General features: G+C 39.8%; 1 protein-coding gene across 2 annotated transcripts in view; it reads right to left on the bottom strand.

Annotated features, from left to right (window-relative positions):
• Positions 1-2308: 2308 nt before the first annotated feature.
• Positions 2309-17915, bottom strand: part of mpped2a (metallophosphoesterase domain containing 2a) — a 107081-nt gene continuing 91474 nt past the window's right edge. For both annotated transcript variants that reach the window (XM_023298899.3, XM_023298900.3), the window contains exons 5-7: positions 11958-12073; positions 7179-7292; positions 2309-5850 (exon numbers count right to left, since the gene is read on the bottom strand). In XM_023298899.3, coding sequence (XP_023154667.1) covers positions 5732-5850; positions 7179-7292; positions 11958-12073 — 349 coding nt within the window. In that variant the 3' untranslated portion in view covers positions 2309-5731. The remainder of the gene's footprint in view (positions 5851-7178; positions 7293-11957; positions 12074-17915) is intronic.

Below are 17915 nucleotides of genomic sequence, written 5' to 3'. Positions count from 1 at the left end.
TCTGTGGAATATAGATAATCATATGTGCAATAATAATGCTTCTTTCAAAATCTTCGTTCATGAAAGAATCTGTGAAATACCACTGACGTGCAATGCTGTTTTAACTAGTATTTATGGATATTTTTGTTTATTTTTATGCTCGTACAACCTTTCCTAAATGTTTTGCTGCTGTTACATTGCAAATTTCTCCATTGTGGGAATAATAATGGCTTTTCTTTTCTTAACTGTACCTAATATTGTATGGTGATGGTGTTCTTGGTCTGCAGCAATGTTTAGTTGTGAGATATGTGCCAAAGTAACATCCACATAAAAGCCAAAACCCAAAGTTTTGAGATGATCGATGTTATTCACTCCAGCTGTCAGTGGTTTTAATGTTGTGGCTCATCATTGTGGTTGAAATTTTTCATTTCCAGCCTCCACAGGTGCAGAGGTCAGTGTGCAAAAAGATGCACATTTTAACTTTAACAGTTTTTATTTACACAGTCACAGCAGGAAAAATCTGCTGTAGTTTATTCCCATCTGTGGGTCAAGATTTGTAAGTGTGTTGCTCTCGTGGCCTGAAAACAGCAGGGCCAGCAGGTGTGCTGCCTGTAGAGCAAAACACCTGCTGGGACACTGAGATGTGCAGATAAGCAAACATTTCTATGCTTTGTAAATAAGTATTCAAATGGCCTTCATAAGTAGGCCAAGCCTGCTCGCAGCTGTGTGGAGTACCTGATCCAAACCAAGAACAACATTAATATTTACATAACTCGCTTATACAAATGTATGTTTGCTCATGTAAAAAGAGCAAAATGCAAATGTGGCGGTTACATGACAGCAGGGTCTGAAAAACAAGCAAATGAGAACAGCTGTAAAGCATATGTGGCTGTCAGTGATCACAAAGGTGCACTGAGAGTTCCCTTTATGTTGCAGATAGATGCAAGTGTATCAGCAAGGAAGCAAAAAACGATTGTCACATGAGCAGCGAATGTGGACCCATTAAAATTAAAAATTAGACATTTTTAGCTTTTCACTTTAAAATGCAGTTTATATTTACAGAATCACACCTTAGAGACATGACCAACTGGGATGAAAAATGAAGCCAGTGTGGAGGAGCAAAAGGTTGCAGTTCCCCAAATGTCCACTAGAGGCTGGATCCAAAACAGAGTCAGCCCCCATAGACTTCCATATTAAAATGTCCAAGCTTACAGGAGAAATAAACATGTTTACAGCCTGGTATGATAAACTGTTTTGATCTCGACAGCTAGTTTCCTTGTTCCTGACAACAGTACAGGAGGTGAATATTTTTTTTATATAATTCCAATGCTGCATTTCATATTAAGATTCAAGGGTTCAGGTTCTGCATAATTAAGGGCGTAGCTGTTCACAGCCAATTCCCCTATTCAGGACAACAATATGGAGGTAAATTCTTATATTATTCACCTGTTTAACTGTATTAACGCTTGAAGGAATGAAGACAGGTGTATGCTGTCACAGCCTTCCACAGTTCCCCTCACTCTCCACGTCTTTGCCCATTTTTTGGATTTGTCAGGAATTAAGTCGAGTGAGGCAATGCCAAAATGTCGTAAAAACTCCAGCTAGAAGACCTCTATTTGTTTTTTCTGGCAGGTCTAGAAGGCATGTTGTCTTATAAAAAAATCACCAAAATTACACCATTTATCAGCAAGAAACTAGAAAGAATTGATGAATTTTCTCATAGTCCTTAAACTGATCATTTGTGATGCGCTGTTCCATCTTGAAAAATACCCAAATCTAAGCTTAATATCCTGGTATTTCATCAAAATCTCTTTTCTCATTTAAGAATAGGCCAAAAATAAAGAGCTTACTCCAGCCACATTCTGTAAAAAAAAAAAATCTGTGCTCCAACACACAAACATGAAGCTATTAGAGAATCAGCTGCAGCCAAGTCATGTAAAAAAATAAAAAAATCTGGGAAATTGGAAACCACTTGGAAAAAAATTGTACATGTGAATTTCATTTTTCAAGTTGTTGTTTTTCCGTTTTTGTAAAAAGAAAAAAATATGAAGAAATTTAACTGTAGTTTTGGCATTTGTAAAAATGATTAATGGATCATAATTACCTTTATGCATAAAAGAAATTCTTAAGTTTTTTCTCCCTCTAGCCATGGTTGTGCTGTTTCTACAAAGATGCAGGACTTCTTATTGCAGTGAGTAAAAATGTCAAAGGAGCATAAAATGGCCATAAACTCCTTGAGGTCCTTAAAGAGTTTAACTGAAACATTCAAAACTAAACCCGAAGCCGAACACTGGTCACATTTTCAAGTTAAAAAAAACCCAAGATGGAGTTTCATAAGTAAAAATCTTGCAATTTTATTTGCATATAAAGGCAGCTAAATATATCACAATGAACTGAAAGAGAGAACTAACATTTCCATGAAGAGGGATACAATCAGAGAAAGAGAGCGAGAGAGGAACAGAGCACGAAAAGAGCATTTACAGCGGCAAAGTTGAGACAACTATTGGCAACATTTTTTTTGTGCTAGCAAGATTGCATTTACACACAGTGCAAAATTAGAAAAAAAAAGCAATAAAACACAAATACTATCAGATTTACACTTTAAAAAGACAAATTAACCATGTTTAGGCAGGTGTGTTGTTGGGAACAATCAGCACCTGTTGGATTGTGACTGACAAAATTTTCCTCTCTCATCCGAAATGAATGTCTACTGGGAGAGTCGATACAAAAAACATGACAGAAACCTCTGATGGGAGCATTAAAGAAACATGGTGATCATACAGGTGCACAGAGAAAAAAATGCACCTCATGTTCTTTTTTTTCTTCATCAAACACAACTTTTAGTACAGATGTTTTACAACATGAATATATAATATATATACTTTTTTATACACACATTTTCCAAATTTGATGAGAAATCCATAATGGGATGATACAAAGTGAATTATTCAGGCTGTAATTGGATAGCTTTCCGTCCCTGCGTTGGTCAGGTGTTGTTTTGCGGGGATGATGGGTAATAAATAAGGACTTTTCTCTGTGCTCGCAGAGAGTGGGGCTCTAGCTGAGAACATTAAAGCTAGTTTAAGGCAGCGTCCCTGTCAGCCAATAAGAAAAGAAGAAATAAAAAGAAAAAAGAACCTAAACACAAAATATCAGATGACACAACATAAAACAATGGCATCCATTGTTTGGCCGAACCAAACATAAAGAAATTGTACAAATTCACAAAGCATCATTTATCTTACAGATCTGACCAATATTTATCAAGACCAAGATTGTTTAACCACAAAATCCCTCAGAAAAGGAGAATACCGGTGTCAGCCAGGTTCGTAGCTTCACATTCCACTCAAACTGTGGACTTTTTAACACCAATTTTTTGCTTGTTTATAATTAAAACTGGCCAAATTAAGTGTTGTCAGCTGACAAAAACACTCAACAAAGGTGGAAATTTCATCGTGGTGTGGTATGAAAGTCCAAAAAATGACAATTCCTTAGTTCTTGTAAATTACTTATTAATTTGTGACTTGTAAAAGAAAAGGAAATCCATTTGAGATCATGAAATAAGATGCAAAGTTTTGTGAGCTGAGCTGAAATCGTCACCGTTATTCTCGTCTGGTATTCACTAATGCGACGTGTATTTGAGTGATGAAATGAAGCAGAACTGACAAAATAAACGTTTCTTCATGGAGCATCTCGCTTGGTTAAGTTGTGTTTCATACTGAACAATCTGGGGGACAAACAGGCCCTGATATCTGCAACTCTACCGACTATAAGCACATAAAAAAGCAGGATTGTTGGCACAAGCTTTAAAAAACCAAAAAAATAAACACCGGTATTCTCCTTTAACGCTCCCAGACGAATAACCCGACCCGACGTCTCCAAAGGCTCATCTCATTTCACTAATTCCGGCGTCTCTTGTCCTCCCTAAAGTTTAATTGCTTTAAACCAACAGCTCTGAAGCGAAGAAGCCTCATTTTGTCGGGGAATCGAGGATGCACAGTCGGTGAAAATGAGACGAGCCTCAAGTCTTCCCAACAACAGCTTAGAGAGGACCAAAAGTTTTGCAAAGAAAGACTTAGGCCGTTTCTCAATATACGTACTTGCGGACTTGTGAAACGTCATCAGTCAGAGACCAAGGTCTGATCCAATTTAAAGTAGGGATGAAATACTCGGATGTGTTCTCGCTCCGCCCACATTATCGAGGATGCATCACACCAGACTTGTGTGGACTTGAGGCAACCAAGTAACCCATAATCCATTCTGCGTCAACCAGCGGCAAAGACCAAGAAGAAAACTTTCGGAGGTAACACAAGTTTTTTTGGGAATACTATTGTGACATAAAATGTAGTTTTGAGATTATTTTAGGCGAGAAACTAGTTGTATCAATCTGTGGTCAATTTATCATGACAAAGCCGGATAAAAAGTTTGCTCCAGTGCTTTCAGAGATGTGAACCTCCCAGTTAGTCCTGGTTAGACAGCTATGACTGTAGCCCACTACCTCTGAATTACTGTCTTGTCTGTGTGTCCATGTATTTAAGCATTTTTGCAGTTAAGTATTTTTCAACTGTAAAAGGGGGCTTTTTAGCCTTTACCATAGTTGGAAGTTGAGAGTGAGACAGGAAAAGTTGGAGAAAGTCATGCAGCAAATGGCCAAGAGTCATACTGGGTGCTAACTGGGCACCCATATACTGTAAATCATTGGAAGCCTATCTGATAAGAGGTGTTGAAGCCAGAATTAAATGTTCCTCTAACCCTAACTTGTTTGATCAGACACTGCTTATGGTGGAAAAGTTAAAGCAGCTGACATGAAATATTCTATCATAATTACTGATGATGCTCAGTGGTTACAGGTGAAGTACTGGTGATCACATTAAAGTGTAGTGATGTTTGTGCACCTGTCAGAATATAAACCTCTGGATGTTTGTGGACAAACAACAGCTGTATATGTAGAATGTAGACTAATATATCTTAGTAAAGTTAATATTGCAAGTGTAAACCCATCCATCCCTGTTTATGAGGTGTATTCAGATAAAACATACATGGTCCTAAAATCAGTCCTGCATTATGTGGTATAATCAGCAAGGTTTAATATTGTATATAGACTACAATTCAAAAGTTTGGGGTCACGCAGACAATTCCACATTTTCCATGAAAGCTCACTTTTATCCATGTGCTAACATAAGTACACAAAGGTTTTCTAATCATCAATTAGCCTTTCAACACCATTAGCTAACACAATGTAGCATTAGAACACAGGAGTGATGGTTGCTGGAAATGTTCCTCTGTACCCCTATGGAGATATTCCATTAAAAATCAACTGTTTCCAGCTAGAATAGTCATTTACCACATTAACAATGTCTAGAATGGATTTCTGATTCATTTAATGTTATCTTCACTGGAAAAAAAACTGCTTTTCTTTCAAAAATAAAAACATTTCTAAGTGACCCCCAACTTTTGAACGGTGGTAGATATTTATTAACTGTTTTTATACTAAAATCTAATCGAAGTAGATGAGCCGACGTGGTGACGTCATCAAGTACGCTGGTGTTCCAATTAACCGTGATGCATTCCTCCGTTCTCGGGGGTCCGTACTTCCGAGTCCGTACTTGCAAGCACGCAAGTCCGTCCTACTTGGCATTGAGAAACGGCCTTAGAATTGTTTATTTTTATTTGTTTTTAACTTGACATTATTTATAGAAAAAGAAGTAGTTTATCCGGCCCGTGGCCCTCCCAGCCCCCCGGTGCTCTGGTCTCAGGAGCTGGACGGGTTGGGCAGGTCGAACACGATGGGAGGGTTGGTGGGCTGGAAGCTGACAGTGCAGGTCGACGCGTTGATGAACGTCGTGTAGCCGTCTGTCATGATCCCGTACCCTGGGGAAGGGAAAAAACAGCAAGTCAAGAACAAATCACTCCCCAAATTACTCCAGTATATTCTGTTTCCAGCAATTCATAATTTCCATTCATCAGTTGTTCCACATTATTAAGCAAGTCACGGGTTTCATGCAACATGGGGAGAAAAAAAGATCTTTCTGCAGATGAAAAGCGTGACATATTGCAATGCCTTGCAAAAGATATGAAAACACTGGAAATTTCAGACAGGTTCGTTCAGATAAAGGTGTACTGAGGAAGATTTCTGTAAAGCAAATACATCGCATTAAGACAGCAGCTGTTAAAAGTCGCTGCTGATCAGCAAACAGGTATTTGATGCAGCTGGTACCTCTAGAGTCCTGAGAACCTCATGATGCAGGATCCTTCAGAGACTTGTAGTTGTGCATAAAGCTGGATTTTTGCCATCCCTAACTAATACTCACAAGGAGAAACATTTGCCTGGGCTCAGAAATACTTGAAGACCAGTTGCTAAACAGTTTTATTCACTGATGAATGCCGTGCTACACTGGATGTTCCAGATAAATGGCTGGTGGATGGACCCATGTCCCAACAAGCCTGGAATGTCAACAAGGAAATGTTGGAGTGATGTTTTAGGCTGAAATAATGGGAAGCGAGCCGATAGACCCCTTTAAGGTGCCCGAAGGTGCCAAAATGACCTCTGCAAACTATGTGGAGCTTCTAACTGGTCATTTCAAAAAGAAAAACTGTGCCTTCACCAGTAAAATCATTTTCATGCAAGACAATGCACATCCCATGCTGCAAAAAAATACCACTGAGAAAATCATGGTGTGTCCACCATCATCCCCTGACCTCAACCCTACTGAGAACCTGTGGAGCATCCGTACAAGGAAGATCTATGAGGGTGAGCGGCAGTATACCTGAAAACAGCAGCTCTGAGAGGCCATTCTGGCATACGCAAATGAAATCCAAGCAGAAACTATACATGGACTCTAGAGTTCAATGAGTGGGAGAGTTGTGAACATGATATTCTAAGAGGAGCTCCTATGTTAACATGGAACTTGACCTGTAAGATGTTGTTGATTTAAAGAGCATTTATTCTGACAAAAATATCTCCTAATGCAGAAAATAGAACAGATTTCTGTCAGAAATATGAAAATCTATCAATTATTTCAGTTTCTGGCTCTGATAAAAGGTAGAATTTTGGTGATTCTATCATTTCCTTTCTTTTTAACCCATGACTTTTCCTTTCTGGTCAAAAAGTAAATGTATTTCACTCTACAAACATTCAGCTGTCTGCATGTTGGTGCCTCTTATTATTATTAGTCTAAGGTGTTTGTTCTTTCCAGTACCTTCATGTATGCCTCCGAAGGCATGAAGTTTGGGTCGAACCCTCTTCTGGACCGTGTTGAGCAGCTCTACACATCCGACACGCTGCAGCTCCTTAGGAACCCAGTCTCGAAAACCTACAAAAAAAAAAGTTTACGTCAGTCATTTTAAACACTTCAGTTCCCAAGCAGGTTTATCAGTTCCATTATGTGACGGCCACTGGTGGTTGTGTGGCGTCTTGCTTCTGTCGTGGACTTTGCATTGGGAGATGTTCTGTGTCGGCCCAGCCATGGCTGGTTTGAGAGCCTCTCCAGAACCCCAGCTGCCAGACATCTCAGCTAATGAGTCTGGAGCTGAAGACCTGCACTCCTGCCTTTGTTCTCCCCGCCTCCCAGCCTGTCTGATTGGGCCACCACCCCAGCCCCCTCCACCTTCATCCAACCAGCCGCAGCCATCATCACACCTGGAGAGTAGAAACCCACAACCAAACTCTCAGTCAGGGCAGCTGGGATGTAACATGACCAGAAAAAAAATCATGTTTTTATACTATATTTTAAACTGGTATTTGAAACCAGTTGTGAAATTTAAAAAATCCTTCTTCTGCCAGCCGAATATTTGCCACATGACTATTTTTGGCAAATTTTAAATGAAAAAAGGAAAAATTAGAATACTTTTCTTGAGTCTTTTGCATGTTTTGTGGCCATAGAGGGGTGGCTACATGGAATATAGCTTCTGTTAGCAGCTACTGATTGGGTGAAGAGTTGCAAGTCTTGGTGGAGACTGTAGCTTCTGTTAGTAGCTGACTAATCTGGTGAGAAGCTACTTGTGTCCTGTGTGTGTCCTGTAGCCACTGAGGGGTGGTGCTTCGCGTAGTATGTCTTGTTAGTAATGTGTGTTTGGAGGCACCAGTTTTATTTAGTTAATTCTGTGCACTCGTTTGGATTAGTTTCTGTTGTTTGTGGTGGGTGCTGCTCCTGTGTTTAGGTTTGGCTAAGAAGTTTAGTTGTTTTGTTTAGCTGGTTTAAAAAACTTAGCCTTTGTTTGGCTTTATTTGGTTCTTTGATTTAGCAACATCCACCAGCCCTGTTTTTCTTTGATCTCTTTTGTGTTAATTCTGTCTCTCAGCAATAAATTGCTTTACCTAACCAATGACATCTGCTTGTTTTTGACCCTAGCGATCGGGCCGTAGCACATTATATCCGAGCAATCAGGAGGAATAAATGCACAGAAATGTTAGGTGGAGTTAAAATGAAGCAGCAGAGAAGCTTCACTGAGCATCAATGAGGTGAAGTCATGATGAGCAAAAGGGAACTGGTCTTGATCAGCTCATTTTCTCTTTGTGATTATTGAACCTGGCTAAGATTAAATCCTGGCTCCGATTCTGGTCACACGGTTCGAGTCTTGAGACGATAAACAGGCGTTACTAAAATCAATAAACATCTCTTTATTTAGAAAATCCAGCCTGACGTGTGCTGACATGTGTCATAAACACTGAGGTGATGAGGCTTGATTAGTTTGGTTAAAAATGTGGAGATAAAAAACTGAAAATCTCTCATGTGTTGCCACAAACAAACTCAGAGTCTGCAGTTAATTCTAACTTTATCAGATACAGAGACACTGATTTAGCTACGACTTTTTTCCACCTGCTGCAACGATTCATATTTTACCGCAGGCCTTTGTTCTTGTCATTGTAGTCTGTAATACCATAAACAAAGGCACAGCTTTGGTGCAAAAAGGTCATTTACCGTCTGTCATTCTGTTTTTTCCCACCAGTTTGTATATTTTTGTTGAATAAAACAGTTCATATTTGGTGAATTTTCAAATAAGACACGTAGAATAAAGCGATTTTGATGAAATATCACAGATTAAAGGTGAGATTTGGTTAATTTTCGAAAAGCAACATCATACATGATTAGTTCAAGGACTGTCAAAAAGTTGGAAATCTGGCAATGCTCCCTGTCTATAGTTTTGAGCTTTAATAAACGGTGTCTTCTTGGTGATTTGGCGGTTCAGAAGGTTGAGAGAAATAAATATAAACAAAAACATGACTAGAAAACGTCTCATTATTTCCATGCAGAAGCTGAAAGTCTGCAGGTTTCTCTTAAATTGGATGTTCCAGTATTCGCTGATACAGAAATGCTAATTTCACTATGACTTTTTCTTTTTCATTTACATCTGTTGCGATGATTCAATGATTATATTTTACTGCCAGCTTTTGTTACTGTTTTCTGCCATATTGTAAACAATAGCACAGCTTTAGTTCAAAACAAGGCGACTGGACTGACAAAAACAAAGTACTGGAAGTTCATTTTCAGTCTATCAGCCCATTTTCCTTAGTGTGTATATTTGTGCTGAGCAAACAGTTCACAATTGGCAATTTTTTAACTAAGACATGTAGAATATCATGATTTTGAGGGTTACAGTCGTACACAATCACTTAAATGAGCATCAGAAAGTTAACAATCTGACAATTCTTCCTGGCTTTGCATTTTGGAGCTTTGATAAATGGCGTCAATTTGGTAATTTATTTAAAAATACAAGTGTTTCAAACCTGCTGCCACGTTCTGGGGCTCAGAAGGTGAATAAATCCATCACATGTTGCCACGCAGAAGCTGAAAGTCTGTAGTTTCTCTTGAATCGGATGTTGTAGTACTAACTGATAAAGAGATGTCGATTCCATTACAATTTTTCTTTATTACTTTGCACCTGCTGCAATGAATTGGGAAATATATTTTACCGTAAGCCTTTGTTTATGTCATCTTGCCATGTCGTAAACAAAGGCTCAGCTTTGGTGCAATACAAGGTGACTGTACTGACAAAGCCAAATTACTAGAAGTTCATTTTCAGTCTATCAGCCTGTTTTTTCTAGTTTGTTTGTTTTTGCTGAGCTGTAAGACTGAGTCTTACAAAATCAGACAGGTTTTATGGCCAAGTAGGTTTTCACATACAGGAAATTTGATTTGGTGTTCTCAAAACATGAAATTGAATTCAAAATTTTTAACTAAGACAATTTTAAGGTGGAATTTGGGGGTTAGGGTCAAACACGATCACTTTAAAGACTGTTGAAAAGTTGAACATCTGGCAATTCTTTCTGTCTTTACAGTTTTTGTCTCTTTTGGTGATTTATTTAAAAGAAAACACGTCTTTTTAACCTGCCAGTAGGTTTTAGGGTTCAGAAGCTTAAATATAATAACAAGAAAAGCATTCAGACAGTGTAATACTCCATCAAGGCTCCTCAAAATCTTTACAAAATTTGTGTTCCAGGCACACAGATAGCTCAGCTGGTTGAGTGGGCAACCCATAAACAGAGACTGTAGTCTCCAACGCAGCTGCCATGGTTGGATTCCGGCTCATGGCTCTTTGCTGCATGCATTACCCTGACTCCTCTCCCTACATTTCCTATCTCTTCTCCACTGTCTGCTATAATAAAGACTCAAAAAGCCAAAAAACATCTTCAATTTTTTTTTTTAAAAAACTTGGTGGTCCGCAGCGGTGGATTTGTAGTGGGATCACAATCATGTGATCGTCAGCAGGCAGCTGACGTAGTGTTCACTTGTTGTCATAGTTACAGTGATGCCATGCCGCTATCTCACGATACAGAAATCTTTAACAAATCTGTGGATCCAGACTATAAGCCACATCACTACCAAAATATAATCACTTAGTCCTTGTGTCATTTCTGACCTTCAATGAAAAATTCATCCAAATCTATTAGTCCGATTTTGACTAATGTTGCGGACAGACAGACAGACAGACAGACAAACCAGCACCGATCGTCACATAACTCGGCCGCGTTCCTTGGTGGAGTAAATATAAATATAAAAAATACTTTGGACTAGGTGTTTAAAAATGAAGAAACTTTTAAAAATCTCTCAAATATTGCCATGTACAAGCTGAATATCTTCACAGTGATGTTGATTTTTACTATCACTTTTATCGCATCTGGTATAAAAGTTCAATGATTATATTTTACTGTCAGCTTTCGTTCTTGTCATTCTGCTCTGCAAAGTTGTAAACAAAAGCACAGTTTTCCTGCACCAAGTTAATTTTAAGTCCCTTTTCCCCATTTTTGTATATTTCTGCTGCATTTTCTTCTTCAGAGCTCTTAATACTCAACCCTGCAAGTAAGTGGAAAATCTCAAATTTGTTCATTTGCTGCCCTTTTGTCTGAATTTTACAGTAATAAAATCTGTCTGATGAAGCCTGTTCTTCGTATTTCTTCCACAGTTGTGCAGTTCTGATTTTTTTTTTTTTTTTTTGGTCTTCTCCAGCTCTGGAGAGTCTTCCCTCATCCCTGCAGCCCTGCTCTGCTCTGCTCTCCCATGGTCTCCCTCCAGTCGTTTGCGGCGTCTGTCACACTGCTGCGAAATCGAGTTTCCATGCAATCAAACGGCCACAGTGGCTGCTGCCGTCGCAACAGCAGCAGCAGCATCAAGCCTCCGTAGGCGAGAGGGAAGGAAATCACTCAATAAAGCCAGATGGAGAGCACAAAGAAAAAAAAAAAAAGCTGGGAAAAAACAACTGGGACCAAAACATCTAGAAGGAAAACCAAATCACTCAGTGGTGAGAAAAAACCCCGAACAATATGTATTTTCTTTGTTACAAATATTGAATTATGGAGCGCGGATACTGCTGGATCTAGATGAAAACGGTGTCGTGGGTGATGCGGAAACACACACATCTACAGGAACGCTCGGCCCCACTGCACCGCCCCCGGTGACTCTGCACACATTCCAAATAATGAGGCACAACTTCGTCAGATACGCTGATGGGGGGGGCTGTGATTGGTTAATTGGACTCACCGAGCGGCGGTCCGTGGGTCATCAGGATGTCGATGCCTTCGGGGACGAGGTTCCATTTATCCAGCAGAGACTGACCCCGAGGCAGGTTGAACCCCCAGCCGTTAAACCACGGAGTCCTGCAGAGATGGAGGGGGAGAGATCACATTAACATCGCTCAGGAGACCAACATTATCATGGCACAGAGCAAAAATTATACCAGAAAGCAATAATATGTTATTGAATTTTTGCAGTTTTTCCCCCCAATATAGAATTAATACATGACTGTAGCAGGCGGGAAGTGTTGTTTTAAACACATGCCATCTTGAGCCTGTGTTTTGGTTATTAAATTCAATTCATAGCTTCACTTGGAATCAGCTACATAATCACCAATAAAGGATAAATGCATTAAAATAGGTTTAATTTGGACATATGGTTAAATAAAGCTGTGCATCTATACTTTTCTATGTTTCTCCTTCAGTGTTGATAGATTATGACTCACTATATGTACCCGATCAGATCCTTGAAAACAGATACTACAACAGACACAGAAAGGTGGCTGCATCAGAGCCAAAAATGAGCATTTCTAAATTAATTTATTATACCGGGAATCGATCAAGAAAGACAAAAAAACTACACCGATAACTGGAAAAATGCCGAGATCCAATATCGACTCGGCTGATGATTGATCCCCAGCAAAGAGCATCACAAAGTCAAAGGACGGCAAAGTGTCACAAAACAGGACCGAGACAAAGGAGTTTGTCTTGATAAATGATTTGACTTTTTTAACCCATTTTTTGGGATTATCTTAAGGTGAAATGCTGCAACAACCTTTCATCTGGTCAGTGTGAAGGAATGAAGCAGTATCTGTAGAGTTACTGACCTCTGCTAGCGCTGTTTTTCTGAGTGGAATCATGATGTACATACACACACATGCAATACACTGCTGATATACAGCACCCTGCAGAGTAGATATGCAAACATTCACCTCTTTACACACCAACATTCGTTTATCAGAGCATTTCAGCTTAAAGAATCCATATTATGCACATTTACAGGATGCTAACTTCATTTTTTGGCTCTACCAGAATATAATGACATCCTTTAAGGTTCAAAAACAGATTATTTTTCTCAGACTGTACATTTCTGCACCACCTCTTCTCACCCTCTGTTGGAAATGTTCTGTTTTAGCTCCTGTCTCTGTCAGACCCTCCTCCAAAAAAGCTCAGTCTGCTCTGATTCGTCAGCAGGTGTGACAAAAGTGAGGTAATGCTGGTTACATAGAGTACTCCCATGTCTGTGAAAACAGGGATGTAGCTCTTGGAGAAATGGCAAAAGCAAGAAAACAATGCCGGACAGCTGTTTATTCTTCGTTTAAGAGCCAAACTAGCTGCTGGAAGGAGTTATGCAAATGTACTTTACGTGATGATGTAGATAAGTAACAGGACACGGGCCTGGATTTCAAATGAGGTGTTCCAGCAGGTAAAGTTTTAGGGTTTTTAGGTTTTCAGAAAAACCAAAGAGCTTTAAAACTCAAAAAAAAGAGGAAAGGATTCAAAAGGCAAATCATGGGCTCTTTAAAACAACTCCTTGCTGGAAATGAGGTCAATGAGAGTAATTACAGTGAAGCAAAATAAACTCAAATATGCTAAAAATGCAACATAACACAGAGGAGGATTACAGAGTTGGAAGATTTTCACATAATACATACACTACCGTTCAAAAGTTTGAGGTCACCCAGACAATTTCATGCTTTCCATGAAAACTCACACTTTTATCCATGTGCTAACATAACTGCACAAGGGTTTTCTAATCATCAATGAGCCTTTCAACACCATTAGCTAACACAATGTAGCATTAGAACACAGGAGTGATGGTTGCTGGAAATGTTCCTCTGTACCTCTATGGAGATATTCCATTAAAAATCAGCTGTTTCCAGCTAGAATAGTCATTTACCACATTAACAATGTCTCCACTGGATTTCTGATTCATTTAATGCTATCTTCATTGGAAAAAACTGCTTTCCTTTCAAAAATAAGGACATTTCTAAGTGACTCCAAACTTTTGAATAGTAGTGCAGTTATGTTTTCTGTTGTTGATATAAAAAATAGATTCCAGATAAATTTTAAAATAGGTAAACTAAGAAACAAATATTTCATTTGTGTAGTGAACTGTGCAGCAAACAGGGCTACATGGTTCATTAATAATGACAAATACTTAGTCTAAAACACCTTCGATTAAGCAAAAGCATAAATATGCATAAATCAAACACATTTTAGCAAAAGTGGAAACCTGTAACACAGACAACACCAAATTAAAATGCAGAATCCAACATGCGATTGCAGCACATTAGAGTGCAAATGCATGCTTGCAACTAACAGCAGCGACTGTTTATTCACCTACAGGGAGCGCTTGGTTTGATGCACCAGATCAAGTGCTTTAGATTCCAAGAGTCACAGTTAAGATTAATTAATTTCAGACGCCAGAACTCGATGACTGACTGCGCAGGCCTGGTTGAAGAGAGAGATGGAGAAAAAAAAGCGAATTTTTAAGCAGCAGGGTGCCACATCATTTGTCAACCCCCACTCCCTCTGCTGCACATCCACAGATTGATTGACAGCAGCCGGGGCCACCTCCAGCAGCCTGGATGGGAGTCTGCATCTCCAGGGTGACAGGCAGCATCTCAGCCTTCCCCGGCAGACACAAAGAAAGCCTCGATGTGGCTGAGTGGGAAGGAGGGATGGATGGATGGATGGATGGACGGCTGGATGGATGGACGGCTGGATGGATGGATGGAGGGGGGTGAAAACAGATGAAGAAATAAAGCGAACTGTACAGAGGTTAGATATGGGAGTGGAGCCGTGGAAACCAAAGGGAGAAAAAGAAATTGAGTCGAGGCTGGTTGATAAATTGAGCCTTCATTTATCACAATAGTGGTAATGGCAGAAGAAGGCTGACAACAGAGGAAAGGAAGATAGATTATCATCACATAATACCTCAGTATATAAGCTGACCTACTGCTGCAATCCCAGAAAGAAATCTTTTCATTTTAATTCGACGTTTGCAGCACAGTGCAGCAGAGTCACTGATGAAAAGATGATTTTGCCTCCTTTTTTTTTTTTTATTCTGGGTTACTCTGGGACAGAGTTTAGAGCAGCTTCCAGTCACTTAGTGATGGCACAGCGTATGGTATTTGACCGAGGGGAAATCAGGGGCTCCACAAACATCAATAGGCTTTGTTACAGTGAAGGATGGACGCTCAGGCACTAATCAATACCTACTGTTCCACAGGAGGGTCGGGCAGGGCCGACCAGAGCCAGAGCAGACTCAAGATGTGTAAAACATGAGATTGCAATCCTCCCTCGGTTCATTTTAAAACCTAAAAGTATCGCTGCTGAAAACAAGACCCCCCCCCCAAAAAAAATCCCATTAATTCAGCACGGCGAGAGAAAACAAGCCGTGTAGATGCAGCTCAACCTGTTCAGAGTATTGAGTGTTTGTGCGCTCAGACAAAAAGGAGGAGGAGGCGGCAGACCTGAAGCTCGCTCTTTGATTTGCTCGCTCAGTCGTTGCCTCGTTCTCTCGCTCGGTGGAGAGCTGAGAAATGAGGTTAAAAATGAAATGTGAGGAGCGCGCAGAGGAGTGAAGGCCACAGACTGAACTGATTAATTAGAACTAATCACACAAATCGGAGCTAATGGAAGTCTAATGGATTACTGGGAAGACTTCTCAGATGGAAATAGCGCCGCTGCTGCTGCTTCGACTGAGATGTGGAGAAACTTCTAAAGAATCGGAGCAGAGCTGGTCCCGGCCGCAGAAAGAAAGCAAAAAAGCACCGGCAGGGCACGTCTGGGTTTGACTAATAGCGACGAGGCCAAACTTTGAAAAATGGCCGACCGCGTTCATTCCCCGCCTCCTCTTTCCCCTTCCTTCGTTCCTCATTCAGAAAAATAAATCGCGGCTTCTTGCAGCAAAAATAAATAAACAGCTGGAACCCTGGTTTTGCCCCGTGTTTCACATGTTTTCTCCGGCGTAAACACATTCATCTGGGGGATGAAACATAACCCCCGACGTGAGCCGTGGATCCGGAGCCAACCAAAAGGTCCTGACTGAATGCAGAGCGGCCCGACGCCACAATGGCCCCATTGTCGGCTGTCTGCCTATGAAATATACCTTCCATGCGAGTGCATTTGTTAACCTCCGCCAAGATTAATGACATCCCGGTCACATAAAGGAGAAATTGTTTCCTGTGTGGCTGTGACACAGGTTTTATTATACTGTACTGAGTGTGTGTGTGTGTGTGTGTGTAGTGGGCAGCGTCTGAGCAGGATGTGAGTGTTGAACAGAATGTACCGCTGCCAGTCTGCTCTATCCATGTAAACACACACACACATATATACATATATATATATATATGTATGCAGACCGATGTGCGTGTTGTGATCAGGCTACATTCAGAGCACCGTCTTGCCTTGACACTCGCCATCTGGAGAGTGTCGCCGTGGCAACAAAGGAGAAGCGTCTGGAGGCAAAGCACAGTGGGAAGTGAAACGCCGACACCGAAATAGAAGCAGAAGTAAGAGGGCAAGAAACGAAGGGAGGAAGGAGGTGTACAGAAAAAGAAAGAGGAGCAGAACTTCACCTTTTGGATGTTTGTGGCACAACTGTGTTGGTTGGAGCTGCAATGATGAATAAGTTATCATCGGTTTAAAGGCTCTCTGATCCTTTTCTGCCAAAATATCTAATGTTTTCTTAGCACCACATGCATTGTGATTTAAAGCTGCAGCTGGAATGATAATTTTCTGCCTCTTGTTTTGTCTTCAGTGACAAAAGAAAATGAAAATTTTGAGGTTTTGTAATGTTCATCTTCTAAATTCTCCAATTCCAGCTTCTTATATTTGAGTAAAGCACCGACACTGAAATTGAAGCAGAAGTGAGAGGGCAAGAAATGAAGGAAGGAAGGAAGGAGGCACCAAGAAACAGAAAGAGGAGCAGAACTTCAGCTTTTGGATGCTTGTGGTGCAACTGTGTTGGTTGGAGCCACGATGATTAAGAAGTTATCAATCGTTTAAAGGCTCTCTGATGCTTTTCTTCCCCTGACAGCCAAAATATCTGGTGTTTTGATGCCACCACATGCATCGTGATTTAAAGCTACAGCTGAAATAATAATTTTCTGCCTCTTTTTTGTCTTCTGTGGTTAAAAAACTGAACATTTGTAGGTTTTGGAATGTTCATTTTCTAAATTCTAAAGGTTTTCTGATGTTTTTCTGCCATGGGCAAGAATTTAATATTACTGACTGGTTGATGGTGGAATTGTACCATAATAATGTTATTTAGAGCTGTTAATAGATGAGTTATCAACTATTACAATATTGATGGACTGGACTGGATCATTTTTAGGGAAAAAAAATGTAGAAATTTTCTGATTCCAGCTTCTTTAAGTCACATTTTTTCTTGTTTCTGTCTAAAACCAACGCTAACCACTAGTGTAGGATGTTTGTGGTGCAACTGCGTTGGTTGGAGCCACAATGATTAATAAGTTATCATTCGTCTAAAGGTTTTCTGATATTTTTCTGTCACTGACACTCAAAACATCTTCAAATCTCAGAGAATGGGGGGCGAGAATTCAATATCACTAATGTTGCAATGACTAATTAGTTCTTCCCTAAAATCAATCTGCAATGACTTTGAAAAAAGTAGCAGATTCAGTAAAGTTTTGAGATTCTAAATATTCTTTTGTTTTAATATTACAGCTTCATAAACGTAAATATGTTCTGCTAACTTTCCCACTCTTTGACATTTATCTCAATATCTGTGAGTTATGAACAAAATATTTGTTATTCTGGGTTTTTTTGGGAAACACTGATCGAGATTTTTCAACATTTTCTGACACTTTATAGACCATGAAACGAACCTACGAAGATAAATTCACACTGAAAGTAATCCTATTTTTAGTGCTTTAGTGGCACCAAACAAATGCTG

The sequence above is a fragment of the Amphiprion ocellaris genome, chromosome 1 (genome assembly GCF_022539595.1).
Source record: "Amphiprion ocellaris isolate individual 3 ecotype Okinawa chromosome 1, ASM2253959v1, whole genome shotgun sequence".
Lineage (NCBI taxonomy): Eukaryota > Metazoa > Chordata > Actinopteri > Pomacentridae > Amphiprion > Amphiprion ocellaris.
This window is presented reverse-complemented; position numbering and strand designations above follow the sequence as displayed.